Source organism: Myxocyprinus asiaticus, chromosome 9 (genome assembly GCF_019703515.2).
Source record: "Myxocyprinus asiaticus isolate MX2 ecotype Aquarium Trade chromosome 9, UBuf_Myxa_2, whole genome shotgun sequence".
NCBI classification, from domain to species: domain Eukaryota; kingdom Metazoa; phylum Chordata; class Actinopteri; order Cypriniformes; family Catostomidae; genus Myxocyprinus; species Myxocyprinus asiaticus.
In genome coordinates this window covers 31,295,704-31,313,708 of record NC_059352.1, presented here as the reverse complement: position 1 = coordinate 31,313,708, position 18,005 = coordinate 31,295,704, and the positions used below count along the sequence as shown (strand labels likewise).

General features: G+C 38.3%; 1 protein-coding gene across 2 annotated transcripts in view; it reads left to right on the top strand.

Moving 5' to 3' along the window:
- Positions 1-18,005, top strand: part of tgfbr3 (transforming growth factor, beta receptor III) — a 189,439-nt gene that overhangs the window by 9,802 nt on the left and 161,632 nt on the right. For both annotated transcript variants that reach the window (XM_051707490.1, XM_051707491.1), the window contains exon 2: positions 505-657. In XM_051707490.1, the coding sequence (XP_051563450.1) occupies positions 519-657 (139 nt within the window). In that variant the 5' untranslated portion in view covers positions 505-518. The remainder of the gene's footprint in view (positions 1-504; positions 658-18,005) is intronic.

The following is an 18,005-nucleotide window of genomic DNA, read 5'->3' as shown; positions in this document are numbered from 1 at the left end:
GCATATGGTCAACTTCACATTGGTCCTATTAGCAGCATGAAGAGTCTGTGATTGGTTACAGTGCTCATCTGCTGCTAAAAAACATGTTTTGAAAAGAAAATCTTGATTCCACAGAGACCTAAGCATTGATATTGATGCTTGAAAGTGTTCTTAGGAGACCACTGATTATAAAAATCTTTATAAGAAAAAAGCATAACTTATATTTTTTGACATAAGCAATTATCTTTGACAAGCAATATGTTGTTGTGATACAGTTCAAAGTATCAGCTACTGTTATACAATTAGTTAATTGTTGCAGCTGCAAATGTAATCTCGATTATTTATTTGATTATTTGTGCAGCCCAAGTTTTTATTTGTTTACAGTGCTTTGTAAAATTAACCAGCTCCGCCACCTCAACCAGAGCCCTGCTGTCTCCTTACATTAGAGCCCACAAGATGTGACAGTAAGACCCTAATACCCTGTTGTTTGGTTACTGACTGACATCATTTTCCCTCTCTCTACAGAGTGTGTGTGGACAATGCAAGAAGACACCCCGCTGGTTCTGTTTCTACCACGTCTGGCTTCAGGGAAGGGTTCTCTTCCAGCCATGTGGCCAGCGGCACACAAATTCTCCTTCAGCATCCTTATTTTGAACCTCTGCAGCTTGGCCTCAGCAGGTAAGAGCTGTTTTCCTCATCACCCATCCTCTCTTTCCTGGGACTCTGGAATAACAGGTCAAGAGTGAGTGAATGTGGCATGACGTTGCATTGAGCCGTCTATATCATCTGTGATGTTTTCCTCATGTAGATGAAGGAAAGGCCTGAGAATTTATGAGGAGTGTTACGAACAGCCTTTAAAACGTGCTACTGTGTCATGGCTTGAGATGAAGTGAATACCAGTGCTCATGCACGCTTGGGCAATGTTAATGTGTTTAAGAGTCAGTGTTTAAAGGTGGAAGTGTGCAATTTCTGCACCGCTAGCAGCACCAAATGGAATTGCGAAAATAATCATTGTTTCCAAACAGGTTTCCCTAACACTGCTTCTGCCTTGCCCCCTTCCGCCGTTGTTAGGACAAACAAGTAGTACCGCCCCCAAACTCTGGATACAGAGCTATATATTTACATGTTGGACCACCCAAACAAAAGTAGTGTTTTGAAAGCACCAAATAAAATGGCATTGTAGATATCTACTGTGCATTCTTGCATTGTTAGCTGGGCAGCTAGCTATAAACTAGCCTATGTTGACAGTTTAACTAACTTTAACTAACTTGCTCAGCTAGATTCTCCTCAAACTGTTGCTCCAACATGACAGTAGTTGGAAAGAGAAAACTGACAGTAGTTTACACTAATGTGTTGTGTTCAGGGTTGGGGAGTAACGGAATACATGTAACGGGATTACGTATTTAAAATACAAAATATAAATAACTGTATTCCACTACAGTTACAATTTAAATCATTGGTATTTAGAATACAGTTACATTCAAAAAGTATTTTGATTACTGAAGAGATTACTTTGCATTTTATTGTCATTTGTTTCATTTAATATTTAGTACTTTTAAGATTTTTAGAAGAATATTTCAGCTCTGTGGGTTCATACAATGCAAGTGAATGGGTACCAACATTTTGAAGCTCCAAAAAATATACATATAAATGATGCGATCCAAAGTGCATTTGAACAGTGATGAAATACTTTCATATGATGTGTTACATTCATACGAGCAGACAGAGAAATAAGTTTGAAGTAAGTTTGGAGCAGAAGAAATAGAAATAAACCTTGTGTAAATTTTCAGCTTTATGCTAAGCTAAAATGCTATTTCTAGCCATTTTACATGCACATTACCAGGCACGATCATATTTTTTTTATCAAGAAAATTCACGTTGGATCATAATTTTTTTCCTTTCTAGTAAGACCTTTGATATTAGGGCAAAAATCGCATTCTTGATCATAATTTTTGTATTGTTTTCCTGTAAAATTATCTAAAATTCCTTAAAACAAGATCAATTTGATTTATCTTATTATAGAAACAACACTGCGTAAGATTTTTCTGAGAATGTATTTTTAACATGTGTACTTTGTCTTACTGTACTGGCTTTTTTTTTTTTTTTAAGCCAAAACAAGTGAAAAAATCTACCAATCTGTCACGCCCCCCTTTGAAACATTAAAAACTTTTGCATTATATAAAATATAATATGACATATAAAACATAATATGACAAAAAAAAAAATCATGTTTTTTTTAAAAAACAAACTGCTTTTTAAAACATTACATTAATTTTATTTCAACTTCATGTCACAAAAAAGTTTTAGTAAAAAACAATGCATTCTTTAAAGGTGCACTCAGTAATTTTTTCCTCATTAAAAAAGTTTAACTCCTAAAGACATGAATTGTAATTTTGCAATATACGTTTGTAGGAAATCATGACCACTCACATTAAAATGAAGACAGCAACCGTATAAAAGCTGTTTTATTCTACATGGAGAGGGTCTGCACATGGGGGCTGCCATGTTAGAATCACATGAATCTCAGTAACCGTCCTGTTATTGGACACTATCACTCATTGATTAAAGTAATCATTGCTGGTTGTGAATTTTGAATTTCTACAATGGCATCTGAAACTGAAAACTATTTTAATATTTTAAATGAGGCTGCATCCAAGCCACTAGGTGTCAGTGTAAGTCCAAAATGACAGAAAAACAAAAGTTACTGAGTGCACCTTTAAGGTTTCACTGTTTTGCGGAATAATTAAAAGTTACATTCTTCATTGAAAAAACAAATCTGAATGAACTTTTTTGTCACTAGGCCTGTATTGTTCTGTTATTTCTGTATACTTTCTGTTACATAAAAACATAAATAATTTACATTTTAAAATGTAATAACACCCACAAATGTTAACATTTTGTCATCCTTTACTCACCCTTGTTGTTCCAAAACAGTATGACTTTTTTCATTAGTGAAACACAATATGAGGGACGAGAGGTTCATGATTGTGACTGTAAAGCTCCAAAAGCACTAGTGGTCGACTGATATGGTTTTTTTAATGGCCGATACCGATATCCAGAGAGCAGAATGGCCGATAGGTCGATGCAATGCCAAGATATCAAATAATTTAATATAGTAATTAACATAAACATAAAATTGTTAAAAACACTTATTTAGCACTATATTTACTCCATTTTGCACAAAGCTTTAACTTTGTAAAAAAGAATCTAAAAAAATATTGTATTTTAAATAGTTTCTTCTGATTTCTGTTTAGTCATCAAATTTGAGTAATTTATTTGCACATGAAGAAATTGGTAATATATTAGGAAGAAGGAAATAACAGTACACACAGTAGTCCAGCAACCATAGATGGCATGTCCACGGTAGCAATCACATTTTCTAAAAAAAAATCAAACCAATTGTACATACAGTGCATAGTGAATAAGACATTTGCTTATAGCACACGTGAAGCACTTTTACCTTGATGTTGCACCAGAGACTATTTAAGAGAGACGGGCCACTTCTATTAAAATGAATGGGTGAAATTACAACGCCCAACTGCAGCCAATGGTCAATGGATGTAGATAGGAAGTCCCACCTTACAGGTAAAAGAGCCAATCAACTTTTATATACAGACATTGCCTGTCAATCAACTCGAGAACACGCATGCGCATTAGCTGTAAAAACTGGGAAAATTGCATTTTTTTGCGTAATCTGAGATAAAGAAGCACCATTTTTGATACCAGTGTTGTCAAATTTTACTGCTGATTTGAAATCTGTACTTTGATCGTAATCTTAACCAACCTTTTCGGAGATTTCGGATTTTCCCCATTCAAGTAAATAGGAGCTGCACTGTCATGACTGGAAATAGCCTCCCGAGAGCATTCCAAACAGGGCCGACAGTGAACTGACTTGGTAGAAAGACTTTGGTTGCACTCACGCGCTCGTGCGGATCCAACGTGAGCAGCAATCTCCTGACAGTTTAAACGGCCTGAATCGCCTGCTTTGATTGTCATGATTGTCGTGACAGTCATGATTTGTGAATCAGAGGAACTTTTGATCCTGATCCTGAAGTTTTGATTCTGGCTGATGGAATAGCCAGAGGAAGATATTAGATGAGCGCTCGACGGGAAGAAAATGCTGGATTTTCGTGAGGTTCGTGAATTACATCTGTTTAAAGGAGATATCTGCATATTTGCAAACAGTATATAATAGGAGTTTTACTGATATTTGCCTTTAATCATTAGAAAATGTACTAGGAACTGTTGAGGAGAGACATAGAATACGTGCTTTAGAGGTAAATAAATTAGCTCTACACAGGATGCTGGATCTGCTGAAGTTGTGTGAGGTTTGTGTATTACATCTGTTTAAATGAGATATGTGCATATTAGCAGATGGTATATGATATTAGTTTTATTGATATTTGCCTTTTTATCATTAGACAAGACAGTTAAAAGTTACAGGGAAATGTTGAGGAGAGAGAGGGAGAATGAAACAGGCTCAAACGTGTGTGCCATGGCTCTGATATGCAGACCGTTTAAATGACACTGGTGTACACGAGTCTATTATTGTAGCAACACTATGCACGTAACAACAAAACGAACCGTGACTGGTCGTTTACACGTCTCAGTCACTTCACATGCAAGCAGGTGATTTTTTACTATCAATCTCCACTTTCACATTCTTCTTTTGTTTTTGCTGATTTGCATTCTTTGTGCATATCGCCACCTACTTGGAAGGGAGGAGAATTTATAGTAAAAAAGGACTTAAGTATTGATCTGTTTCTCACCCACACCTATCATATAGATTCTAAAGATATAGATTTAACCACTGGACTCATATTGATTACTTTTATGCTACCTTTATGTCCTTTTTGGAGCTTCACAATGTTGGTACCCATTCACTTGCATTGTATGAACCCACAGAGCTGAAATATTCTTCAAAAAATCTTAATTTGTGTTCAGCAAAAGAAATAAAGTCATACACATCTGAGATGGCATGAGGGTGAGTAAAGATGAAATAATCTTAATTTTTGGGTGAAATATCTCTTTAATACTTCACCCATTTAAATCTGGTGCGCACACAATAAAGTATTTGTTTACGTAAGTGCAGTGCAGTAAGCACAACTGATACTGCATCAGGAGAAAAGGTGGAAGAAAAGAAATTCTGCACGTTGTTTATTGCGTGTATTGTCAATGAGGAAAATTTGAACGTGTGACAGTGAACAAGATTTGAGAATGTCTTCTGCACCCCACACTTTGAGAACCACTGGCGTAGAGTATATCATGGGACATAAACCGGGATATTTTGATCCCATCACCTTTAAATAGCAGCGATGCTTGTGTAGTTTTGAATCCATGTAAAATATGTGACTATATCCATGTCTCTATTCATTCTGACACATGAAAACTACTGTGTTCTTTGACGGGACTGTGTAGGGTGTATTCTCGATAAGCTCTGTGCTCAGTGCCTTGACAGAGTGAGGCAGTGTTGCCTGTTTTATCAGGCAATCACGATACACCCCCTGCGTTCGGAATTTCCCCGGTTCCTCCCAGCATGAGTCTTCTAGTTCTGGCTGTCAGAGAGCAGAGGCCGGGGGGGATTTACATTAAGAAAGTGCTGACAGCCTCAATCTCTCAGCCCGAAACACCAGCGGCGCATGTCAGCTATGCTTTCCCTATCCTGATTCAGGCAGCTCTGTCTGTTTGATTGATCAGGGCTTGTTGGCTCAGTCTCTTCACAAGAGTGATGATTGTTCCCCTCTGGCACAACAGCATGAGAGATAGTTGCATGCCAAAAGAAAATGGGAAAGAAAACAATATGGCAGCAACAAAACAAACAGGAAAAATTATGACAATCATCAAGTTTGGGTCGTCGGGATGGAGTGGTATGATTTAAGAGAGCTTGTATTTGTCAGCATTCTGTGATTTACTTCTTCTTGTTCTCTTGTATGTCACTTTGTTGGTAACAGATCCCACTGGTCATTCTCAGTGCTGTTTTAATTTTTTCTGTCACTCAAACCTGAGGCTTTTCTCCTTTTCTTCACAAACCAAATCCCATTCCTGAGGGCACAAAAATATTAAAAAAATATGAATGTGTCCTAACCAGGCACATCGTGACAAGTTTCCAAAGACAAGTAATTTGCTGGTTAGGACAGAATATCAGATTAACATGGAAGAGCTAACTTTATTGGTAACCATTATTTTGCAAAGTAGGACATGCCTGGATGAACATTCCTATCAACCAGTGAGATTTCTGTGATTTTAAGAGTAGTTTATGGTAAGGGTAAGGATCAGGGATTATGGATAAGGTTAGGGCTATGTTTCTTTGACTTGACTGTTTTTATCACTGCTTTTATCATGTTACTTTTTTGCGTCGCACCTGGTTAGGACTTGGTCATGTAAAAATCAAAAGGCTTGCATGGGGCTTTTTGAACAATGTTTATTGAAATGTAGGTCAATGAAACACTAATCGAGGCCCAGGGTAAACACCACCATCAGTAGAGCTGTCAATTGAGTTGTTTGGCCTGAGTCTCGAGCTGCTCATAGTGGAATGGTTCCTGCTATTGATGGTAACTTAGGAGGACAATGGCCACTGTGTTAAAATGTCCCTTGAGTTTAGTGAAGTTCTGCCTCTCCCACTCTGACCTACAAACTAACAAAATGAGCTGAGAGCTCACTCTTCCACCCAACTCCTCCTTTAACGATGTTTTGCAAGCATTGTTGCTCTTCACTAATATTTACTTGCTTAGGGGTCATTCACTCTAGGGCTGGGCAATATGGCAAAAAAATAAAAATCTTGATTTTTATCAAACTTATTCATGATTAGATTTTTTTCAATTTTTAAATGTATACTCCAACATGATTCAAATTGTATGTTCTTTATTAGAATGTAAAGCAACCTGGTTAGAGAAATCCAAGTTCTTTTCATTATAGAAAACAAAGGCGTGCAAGCAAAATTTACAAATGCACCAAATGCACCACAGGGGGAAGTTGTCAACAGAGTGTAAATGTAAAATAAACTAAAATCTAATAAACCCAGATGTTCAGAAATAATAGAATAAGAAAACTGCAAATATTTTTTAGCCAGTGTAGGTATTCATTTGATCTAATCCAAGTCTATTTAGAAAGTTATGTAGAAATCAATATCTATAAATGATCAATTTTATCTAGAAAGCACTCATTGCATATCAAATCATTTGTGTGTATATTCATAAACCCCTGCATATAGAGACGCACCCTCTAGTGGTTCATGCTGAGCAGCGCAGATATATATATATATATATATATATATATATATATATATATATATATATATATATATATATATATATATATATATAATCATTTATCATTATAACTCAACTCGCAAAGTTTGTCAAAATGATCGCTTGCCAAATGTTGGCTATAGATGCAGTAAACTTGAAACATGTCACAGAACAAAGCAATAATTAGTGATCCATCTGAATCATCATGGCAAAAGGAGTGGATGTTTGATTCTCCCATATATAGCCTCTCCATGATTTGAAATGAAGAGCCCATAACTGTCACATAACTAATGCTTTTTTGGGGGTAAAAAGAAAAGAAAGGAGACCGTTCATCAACATGCGCACGCCGATGTCAGTTATGGTCTTAATCCGGTGTATACCTGCATGATGGACGAAGCTACAATCACACTGTGTACGATCGTACTGGGAATATTACTGGCTTATATATCAGTCTCCATGTTGTTAACCTGTCATGTACATTTGGAGCGCGCCACACACGTGCAGCTGATCAGATCGGGAGTGGCATTAAGACAAGCGCTATGAATTCTTTTTCTCTTCCTTATTCACCCTATGGTGGATTTGCAACGTATCTAACTACAGCGTTTTCAATATTTTTAGCAAAATCTCGATTTCTTGATTTAAAAAAAATTACAAATCATGTCAAAACGTAATTTCGAATGAATCTGAAAAATCTGAAAAACCGCCCAGCCCTAATTCGTCTGCGATGTTTTTCAATAGTTTTTCTATATAAGGCTAGATGGACACCTTTTGACTGTTGTGTTGCGTCTTGCTGTTTCAGCATCTCGCACAGGAGCACCATGTTTTTTAGATATCATGTTAAGTTTAAAAAACTTTTAAAAACGTGTCTCAGGACACCTGTGTTCTGTTCTTTGAGTTGTATTAAGTGCAGTGAGTTCTGTCTGAAATGGCCCCTTAAGGCCCAAACATACTCTACGCAAGTACTTGAACGCAGACGCATCTTGCTACGCAAGCTCGATTTCACGCATCTTTGCGTTGTGAAATGTGTCCGCGCTCAAATTCATAATGCAACGCAAGTACGTGCTGCATTCTCAGCGTTGCCGCAAGGGGCGCTAGAGTGGATTTTCTTCTTTCAATCAGCAACTGTCATGGCAGGGGCCTGGGTAGCTCAGCAAATATTGACGCTGACTACAACCCCTGGAGTCACAAGTTTAAATCCAGGGTGTACTGAGTGACTCCAGCCAGGTCTCCTAAACAACCAATTGGCCCAGTTGCTAGGGAGGGTAGAGTCACATGGGGTAACCTCCTCGTGGAATTGGGCATTCCAAATTGGGAGAAAAAAAAAAAAAAAACCTGTCATGGCGGACTCAGGTAGCAATTTGATTTTAATCTTTTCTAAACATATATATACAACTTTTTGTCCTCAGTCCATTCAAACAAACTTGTCGCATCCGAAAATATAGGCAGCTGACTTGCTGCCTAATCAGTTAGTGGTTTAACTCAGCTGTTTTGAATGAATGGAACTCTTTAGGAAACTGGTCTCCAAACAGTTTGGAAAGCATTTTATTTTCATCCTGCCTCCATATACATCCTCCGAAGGCAGCATTTTCCTGGTTTCGGACACAGCACCGGTTTCGTGGTCACACCTAAAAAAAATCTATTGCCCTCTTATGGTCTGAGGTTTGTAACTGCCAGAGCAACGCAAGAGCGCACGTAATGTATGTACAACACGTCTGCGTTTGCGTACTTGCGTGAAGTATGTTTCGGCCTTTAGTGTGTTTCTCAGACATTAAGGGTGTAATTACTTGATTTATAGTCAAACAGCTGGCATTTATTGAGGCTCTGACTGAAGTTTATATTATTATTAGCATAGAGCTCTATCAACTTGTATGTGCTTGACCATTGATGAGTAATTCATTGGAAAGCTGTTGTAGTCCTTATGTAGCAACTTGTTCATGTTTTTAAAGCACACAGTTTCAAAATTAATGTTTGAAGCATGTCTGTGTGTAATTTATGTTGTAGAATTAAATGTAAAAATAAAATGTTTCCAAATAATGTCAACAACAAGCCTTATTTTTCACCAAAATCGAAAAAACAAAAACAAAATAACAGCAATTCTAAAAAAAAAAAAAAAAAAAAAAAAAAAAAAAAAACATTAGAAATTCCATGGCTCAAAAAGGGTATTTCTGTTTTGGGTTTAAAGAATACAAACTAATGGTAAACAGCTCTGTTGTTGAGAAAGCAGTCCCAAACTTGGTCTTCCATGGTTTGTTCTTGATTTTGATCAGTCTGAGTCTAAACAACCTTTATGAGTGTCAAACTTTGGCATGAGCCTTGTTTTCCTTGTACTCAAACTAAATTTGTATTTATTTATTTTTTATTTTGGTTTGGACCATTGCTGCCTCACTCAGAAACTCCCAGACTCCCAGTTTGCTTTAATCTGAAAATTGGGACATAATCTAATCTGCATCATCAAAGTGTCTCCTGCCCTGAACCCTTACCACATGGTGGTCAGATTACTGCCAGTCATAACCTGTGTTCAGCTGTACTTGTCTGATTACAGAGATGATGGAGGTGTGATATATTCACATCTCCATGTTTTCTGAGACCTTGTCACCAAAAGTGCAGTAGGGTATATACTGTGTCAGAGCAGAATTACATAAAAATGTATTTGATGAAACAGGAAGATATCTGTCTCAGTGTGTACGCTTCTCACGTACATAATTTGGAGGACAGGAGATATGGCAAGCCAAGGCAAGGGATAGTGTTTTCATAGATGAGATGTTTATTATTTTTAGGCCTAAGTGTGTAATTAATGAGCCAATTAATGGTCACAAATCAGTGTGACTCACATGTAATAGCTTAGTAATAGGCCATAATGAACATACAAAGGACCAAGATGTGGAAACAAATGTAATGGAGTATAAAACATGTGTTCTCTTTCATCCATCTCCCTTCTCTCTCCAAGAATCCTGTACACTCACATCTGCTCTCTAAACCTGTTACTAGAGGTTTTGGATAATATTTAAATTTGGGTTTAATCAATCTTTTTCCATCTAAATGTTAGAATGACTTTTCTGAGTACAAGGAACAACCTTTAAAGCTTGAAAGCTGTAGTGTGTAATTTTGGACCCACTTGGGTCTCCAAATTGCGTAAATAGTGAAAGTTTTCAAACAGGTTTCCTTAACGATCTGGTCATTGGTCTGACAAACAGAAAATCCCGCACCAAACTTGGTTGAGCCAATATTGCTGTGTATAGTATAGAGGTCTGCAACCTGACCCAGGCCCGACGGGACCCAAGAACCCGATGGGTTTCGGGCCGGGTTCGGGTCAGTTTTTCAAGTAGGACTTCGGGTTCGGTTTGGGTTCGGGTTTGTATGCATTAAAAAATAAACAGGCTTACCGAACTTTTTTCGCGCACGCATTCTTACTCACAGACATGCGCGAACGGATGAGTTAGGGGCTGTTCACACCGAACGTGTTTTTGTGCACGTCTGTTCTGTTTTCCCATTGTTTTCCTATGTAAACACATGCCTTTGACATTTGCACCGTGCCTCGCTTTTTCTTCAGCAACTCGCACAGGACCAGCACATTTTAACATCATGTCAAGTTAAAAAGAACATAACATTTCCAAAAACGCATGTTGAGACACCTGCGCTCTGTTTCATTCTTTGCGCTGCATCTAGATTGTTTTTAGCACAGTTGTCATAAAGATTCAATAATCTGAAAAAGTTCAGGCTGCATAGAGGGGAGTGTTGCATTGTTTCATTTTATTCCAGATTGTTCTGCACCAAGTGACATTTCAGCATATAATCGGGAAGTCAATGCTTTTTTCCCCTTCTGCTCTAGTGTACTAAGGGGCTGCTGTGCCTTGTTAAACCTGTGTATATTTACTGTTTCAGTACTATTACAAATGTTGCCTATATGTTTACATAAAATATAGCCTATTGCAACAGTACTTGCTAGGAGAAGAAATTAGATGGTAAGCGATTTTGGGTCGGGTTCGGGCTTAAAATCTGACGGTATCATTCGGGCCATGTAGGGTCGGGCTACACAATCTCGGGTACGGTTCGGGTTTCATTTTAAGGCCCGTGCAGATCTCAAGTATAGTATACTGTATGCATATTAAGCTGGGATAGGAGAAAGTATTTTAACATGAAAAAATGACACACATAAGCTTTAAATAAGCTGTCTGTTTTTAATAAATCTTTTCTCTCTCTTTTTTCCTCTCTTCATCCCTACATTTGTCTTATATTACTTTCTAAGCACTTTTTGTACCTCTGAGTACCTTTTTTGGTTTCTCAGCTTGCCAAGCTGTAGATTCTTAGTATGGTCTGTTATTATGGGATGGCAGTGCTGTTGGGAGCCCTCAGGTTTCACTGGTGAAATAGAAAGCGGGGCAGAAATCCTGACAGATATTAATTTGCAGCACTTGCCAAAAACAGCTCTTGCAGGATACTGGTTATGCAGAGGGCAGAGTGTGTGGCCTGTGGGCTGGCTGGAGGAACACGCGTCTGCTCATGTACCCGGGCAAAACGCCTTCCTTTCCCCTCAGCTCTCCATCATTTTTACCCTCCCACAGCTCACAGGGATGAGTGACAGTCTTGCCAGGCCCGTAGGCTCGATACACAGTGTTCCTTCCATCCTGTCATGTGACAAAGACATGAATAGAATTAGTGCTGAAAGGTGAGTGACATAGTTTACAGAAATATACCCGCAGTTATATTCAGCTCCATGACAAACTGTATAGGGATAAGTCTCTCATCCTCATTTAAAAAAATAAAAATAAATAAAAGCTCTGTTGTGGAGACAAATGATCTGAATCCCTAAATAAACCATATCCGTTTTTAGTTTTAGTTTTAATGTGACAAATATTTATATATCCGTATTGCCAAAGCGTTCACTGCTTAGTTGCAAACAAACAAACATTGCAATTAAAAAACAGTGCAAAACAACTTACATAAATGAACCCTGTGGCATGCAATATGAAATCTTTGTTTAAAAAAATCACTTTTGATTCCCTTTTCTTGAATAAAATGGGCCTCAATTAATATCTACTAAAATGAAAAACAAATTTAGAAAAATGACTTGGAGGAACATAATGTGAAATTTGGAAGACATTTTTATTTTTTATATTTGTAGTGAAAGTAAGTGAAAATACATGGAGGGTACAGAAAAAGATAAAAACATATACAGGGTAATTGACAAATAAGATAAAAGAGATGATGTTAAAATAGAAATTACAAATAAATAAAAAAGTAAAAAATAATAATAAGGAAGAGCAGTAACACTTTACAATAATTTCTATTTGTAAATGTTAATGCATTAGGTATTATGAACTAACAATGAACAATATATTTTAACAGCATTTATTAATCTTGGTTAATGTAAATGTTTCACAATTTTTTGTTGTTCATTGTTTGTTCATGTTAGTTCATAGTGCATTAACTAATGTTATCATTTGGCTACAACTTTTAATGTAAAAATGTTTATAATGTTTATTAGTATATGCAGAAAATAGCATGAACCAAGATTAATAAATGCTGTAAAAGTATTGTTCATTGTTAGTTCATGTTAACTATTGAGTTAACTAATGTTAACGAATACAAGCTGTGAAGTCTTGCTGGAAGAGTAATAGTAAATATCAGTGAGAAAGACATATGTGTTTGACTCTCAACAACATTTTATTTTTATATTATCATTTAAAATGACTCTGCTTTCTCTCTCTTAAAAAACAGGCACATAATCAGACAGACTATTACAGCGCCTCTCCAAATGTTTGAGGACAAATGATCTATGTGCTGTTTTATGGTTTGTGTGACTGACTGACTATGTCTGAATGTGTATGTGTGTATGTGTGTATGTGTATGTGTGTGTGTGTATGTGTGTGTGTGTGTGAGGGCTGCCAAATTGTATTGCGCAACCACTGCAATCTGAGCTGTAGTTCTGTGGAGGTAGATCCAAACCACCACACTCCACTCACTGAGAGAGAGAGAGAGAGAGAGAGAGAGAGAGAGAGAGAGAGAGAGAGAGAGAGAGAGAGAGTGAGCGATAGAGATCTCCTTCCTAAACCAGATGTTTCTGCATGATTTAAGTGTTAGTAACCAGACTCCTTTGCTGCTCTCATGCTGGTTGGAGAGAGAGGTGTAGGGATGTTTACAAAGCAACAGCAACCCGGCATTGGCTTAATTACAGGTTACTGCAACCTACACCGCGTCTCGCAATCTCTCCAAGTAATTCTGATACACTTGGCTTACTCTCTATTGCTTTCTCCCCCCCACAACCGTTATGCCAGTAAGTGAGTGTGTTGACGTCCTTAGCCAGGAACCTAATGAAGAACAGCTGGGGTGACCCTGCATTTTCCATTGTTTCAAGGATTGCAGGAAAAATCTAATCAAAATAAAAGCACAGGCCACAAGAACTTGAAAGGTCTAGGGAGCATGCCACAAATTCATTGAAAAAGACTTAACTCCTTTTATACCAGCAGTGTGAAGAATTTGTAGATATATAACTGCCTGTCTGAAATCTGAAATATCTGTGTATTTCAGCGCTGTAAAACATTTCAATCTGAGCCAACAACATTTTTTAATAATTTGTACTACAGCCTAAATTAACTAACTTTACAGGCTTGGCTGTGAAAAAAGAAACTAAATGAGCTGTTGAAAACACAAATCTAAATCTAAGTTTTGGTGTAGGTTCAGCTTTCTAGAAGATGTCGATTTTGTTCAATATGTGTCCTGTGTGTAAAATTTCAGGTTGACTCAGTTTAAAAATGGTTTCAGTAAGATGTTTACAATAAGGTTGTGACTGTTGAGCACATTTTTCTGCTCAACATTTTTCATTTTTCCCAATTTTAAGCAAAATCTACATTTTTATTCTGCCCCAAATTACTTGCATGCTAAGAAGCCTAATTTCACAACTAAACCAAACATCAGTTCTCTCTGTTTGCTTTGTTCGAAATGTTAAGTTGCTCTCACTACAAAAAATGGCTGTATCAATTTTCTTTTGTAATCTATATTTTTCTACATTACATTGTTCAATCATCCTCTAAAACAGAGCTTGATTTTGTAAAGTGAGTTTTAGAGGCAGGCGTGTGAGGCATTAGCATTTTTATTACCACACCTTTGCACACATATTTTAACTACATTTTCTTTGCCTCTTTCTTTTTCCCCATTTGGTCACAACCAACACATGATCCCATTTACTGAGCTTGATTCGCAGTTCAGTGTAGGTGATGAGGTGTCTCTCGTTCAGATTGCGGATGGGATAGATATATACATTATATGGTGCTGAGCCACCTCTTTAACTTTCTTCTCCTTTTCCTCCCTTTCCCTCCCTTTCCTATCTTCAGATACATTTCGGAAAGCCTTCAAAGATGGAATGTTTTTTGGAAAATATCACATTTCCAGAACACATTGATCTGTGCAGTAAATAACTTTGATCATTGAACGGCACGTTTTTCTCCTTTTTTTAGTCGAGCTTGATATTGCTCATACTTAGGGTTAGGGAGTTGAACAAACTAGGGCTGCACAATATGGATATGCGATACATTTTTGAAAAATGCCATATGATAATCCTGTGATGACGTCATCAGAGTGCGTGGAACATCGGAACCCCCACTGCCAAATAAACTGAAGTTTATTGGAATGAAAAAGGACCATCTATCCCAGAGATCACAAGCATAGTTGTCTTTTGTTCCAAGTTGCATATAGAGGTTAGGTTAGGGGGTTGGATTTGGGGGTTCAGTTTATAAAATATGCATTACTTTTCCATGTATTATAGCCCATAGAGCTGAAAACAGCTTGCTTTTGGCACCCCTCTGTGGACATTTCACCCAAAATATGGAGCTCACACATATATGCCCAACAACACTTACCGCTTTGGCCACTGAAGGCAGTGTTTTGCATTTCAGTAAGCACACTTGATTTTAGCTGAAGAAAAGTCAACCTTCTGTTTCCGATTTTAATGTGAGATCAGTCTGGTTTAGCAGAACATCTTGACAAAGATTTTATTCATCAGAACTTCACACTTTTTCCAGCCCCATTGTAATTCCTGCTGTTTGCGGACTCCTCAAGATCTTTATGTATATGAAATGAGGCTTGACCGTTGACTTGTCTTAATATAGATGTCTGCCCTCTGACCTGAAGAGGGCTGTTAAAATCCTCTCTGAGTAGGAGTTTTAGTGTGTGTGAAATCACTAATTCAACATCTCCTCAAAGTGACCCTTCTTGTCCATACGTTCATACACTCACTCACACTCAACGGCATTGTTAGTTTACTTTGTTTGTTACTTGTGTTACTCTGTGATGAGCACAAAATAAACATGCACAGTTTAGTTTCTGTCAGTGTTTGATTCTTATTTTTTGTTTCTCATTGTTTTCTTTTTTTGAGTTGTATCGAGAAACGCAGTGATATGAAGACATACCCTCTGTCCGTTTCAGCTTTTCGGAAGGTTTGGAGTGTAACTTCAGAGAGGATATGGTGACTCTCACCACTGACTGGAGAAACATGATGTCTTTGTTTATGTGAGGAGAGGCTGAGTAGAGTCCTAATGGAGGGCCTTTAGAGTGTTTACTCTGATATTGGACTCTCTTCTCCCCTGTTTATCTGCAACAGACAACAGTTGCCTCAAGTTTTTTCAGGTGCTATTACAGGTCCACACCAGAGACATATCTGTGTATTCTTTTGTGTTATTGTGCAGATGAAACAGGCCTCAAATAATATCTACTAAAATGAAAAACAAATTTAGAAAAATGACAGGCATGTTTAGGTATGTTGCTTGGAGAAACATAATGTGAAATTTGGAAGAAATTTTTATTTTTTATATTTATAGTGAAAGTAAGTGAATATACATGGAGGGTACAGAAAAAGATAAAAACATATACAGGGTAATTGACAAATAAGATAAAAGACTTTGCAGATGAAATTTTTTCATGATGGATGGAACAACAACTCTTCTCCATTACGAATTTTTGTTTAAATGTTTAAGGAAGTTACAGCAAACTCAAAAGAGATTTGACTGAGACAGCAACACTGTATTCTTGAGAATGTCAAAGAAGCTTAAAGGGTGGCTGTGAGATTGTGTTTTCTGATTAAAAACAAAATAACTCTTGCATGTATCTGTTAAAAACCAGTGAAAAGGCATGCTCCCTTTTGTGTGCCCCATATTGTTAAGGAGTCAGGAGTATTTGTGCTGTTCTGTTGCTGACAATGCAGTGAGGTCAGAGGAATGTTTAGTTTGCCATTTCGGTAAGAGGCACTGCTAGGAACAAGCTGTTCAAGTATCATTGAAAAGTGCTCTTCCCAGCCTTACTGGATGCAGGACTGTTTTAAACCAATCAAATGGCACATCCCATGAGTATCCTGCTGTTTCACAATGCTTTTGAATAATCTACGGAAGAATATAATTACCCATTATTTTTTATGATGTGACTGAAAAAATGCTGCACTCCAATTGTGCAAAGAGATTGTGCTTTCTGCTGTTGTCTTCCTGAACTTACCCGGGTGACCAAGTGGGAATATTTTGTGTTTATGTTTTTTGTGTATTTGGGTTTATGCTAGAGTAGTAATTCACAACTGATTCTGCTTCAGGACCAAGATTTTTCAATGGACATTAAGTTGCAACACAACAAATATCTAAATTGTCAACTTCAAAGAAACATGTCACTTTAGGTGATTAGTTGTATGTATCGCAGCATTTTTCTTGTAAATCAGCACTAGAGGCACTAAAACAACAATGAAGGGCAGATTATCAGTTCATAAACAGTTTTCACGCTGTTCTTTACACAGTGCTATCTTCTGATATTAAAACACTTTTACTATAATGCATGACTTGTAAGGTGATGCATTTTAATGTTAATGGGTAGAGTCTCTGCTAAAGGGAAAGGAGGCAGCTGGGATCTGGCTGAGCAGTCAACATAAAATTTTAATGATACAAAGAAACTGAAACATACTGTAACATAAAACACAGCAACATAAACACAAACACAGAGCGGCCGCATGTGTGTGTGTGTCTCTCTCTCTCTCTCTGGCTTGCCCGGCTCTTCCTTTATCCCTCTCCCGCTGATTCGGTGACTCGGCCGGGGAAACCTCTGTCTTGACGTACTCCCCTCCCTTCCTGGAGGGGAGGTGTTGCGCTTCTGGCCGTCCTTCTGCCGGCAGGTCTTCCCAGCCTCCTTGGACCCTTGGAGAGTCGAGGGGAGGGAGAGGGAAAGAGCGAGAGACAGACAGAGAGAGGAGAGAGAGAGAGAGAGAAAAGCTGGCTCGCCGGTCCCGAACACGGCATCCACTGGTCCTCAGCCGCTCTGCCCCCTGGCAGATGACAGCGACTCCTCAGGGCCCTGGTGGATGGCAGTGGTTCCTCTGCGATCCAGCAGACAGCAGCAGGTCCTCCGTCCCCTGGTGGCTGGCAACGGCTCCACCACTTCCTGGTGGACGGCAGCGACCCCCTCCGTCCCCTGGCAGATGACAACGGCTCCTCTGCCCTCTGGCAGATGGCAGCGGCTCCTCCGTCTCCTGGGGGATGGCAGCGGCGAGTTCTTCCGGACAGGGTGCTCTTCCTCCTTTGCGGGTTTCGGCACCTTTCTCACCTTTTGGAAGGGAATGTTGATTCGAGTCTCCCCCACACCTGGACTCCTTCAACCCTTATCTGTGCTTTCGAGACCCTGGTTACACATCACCCTTGACTTCATCATGGGGCTACCATGACGGTGGTGAACAGGTTCTCGAAGGCAGCCCATTTTATCCCACTCCCGGGACTCCCTTCAGGTCATTGGACCAGGTCTTTCAGTTTCACAGTA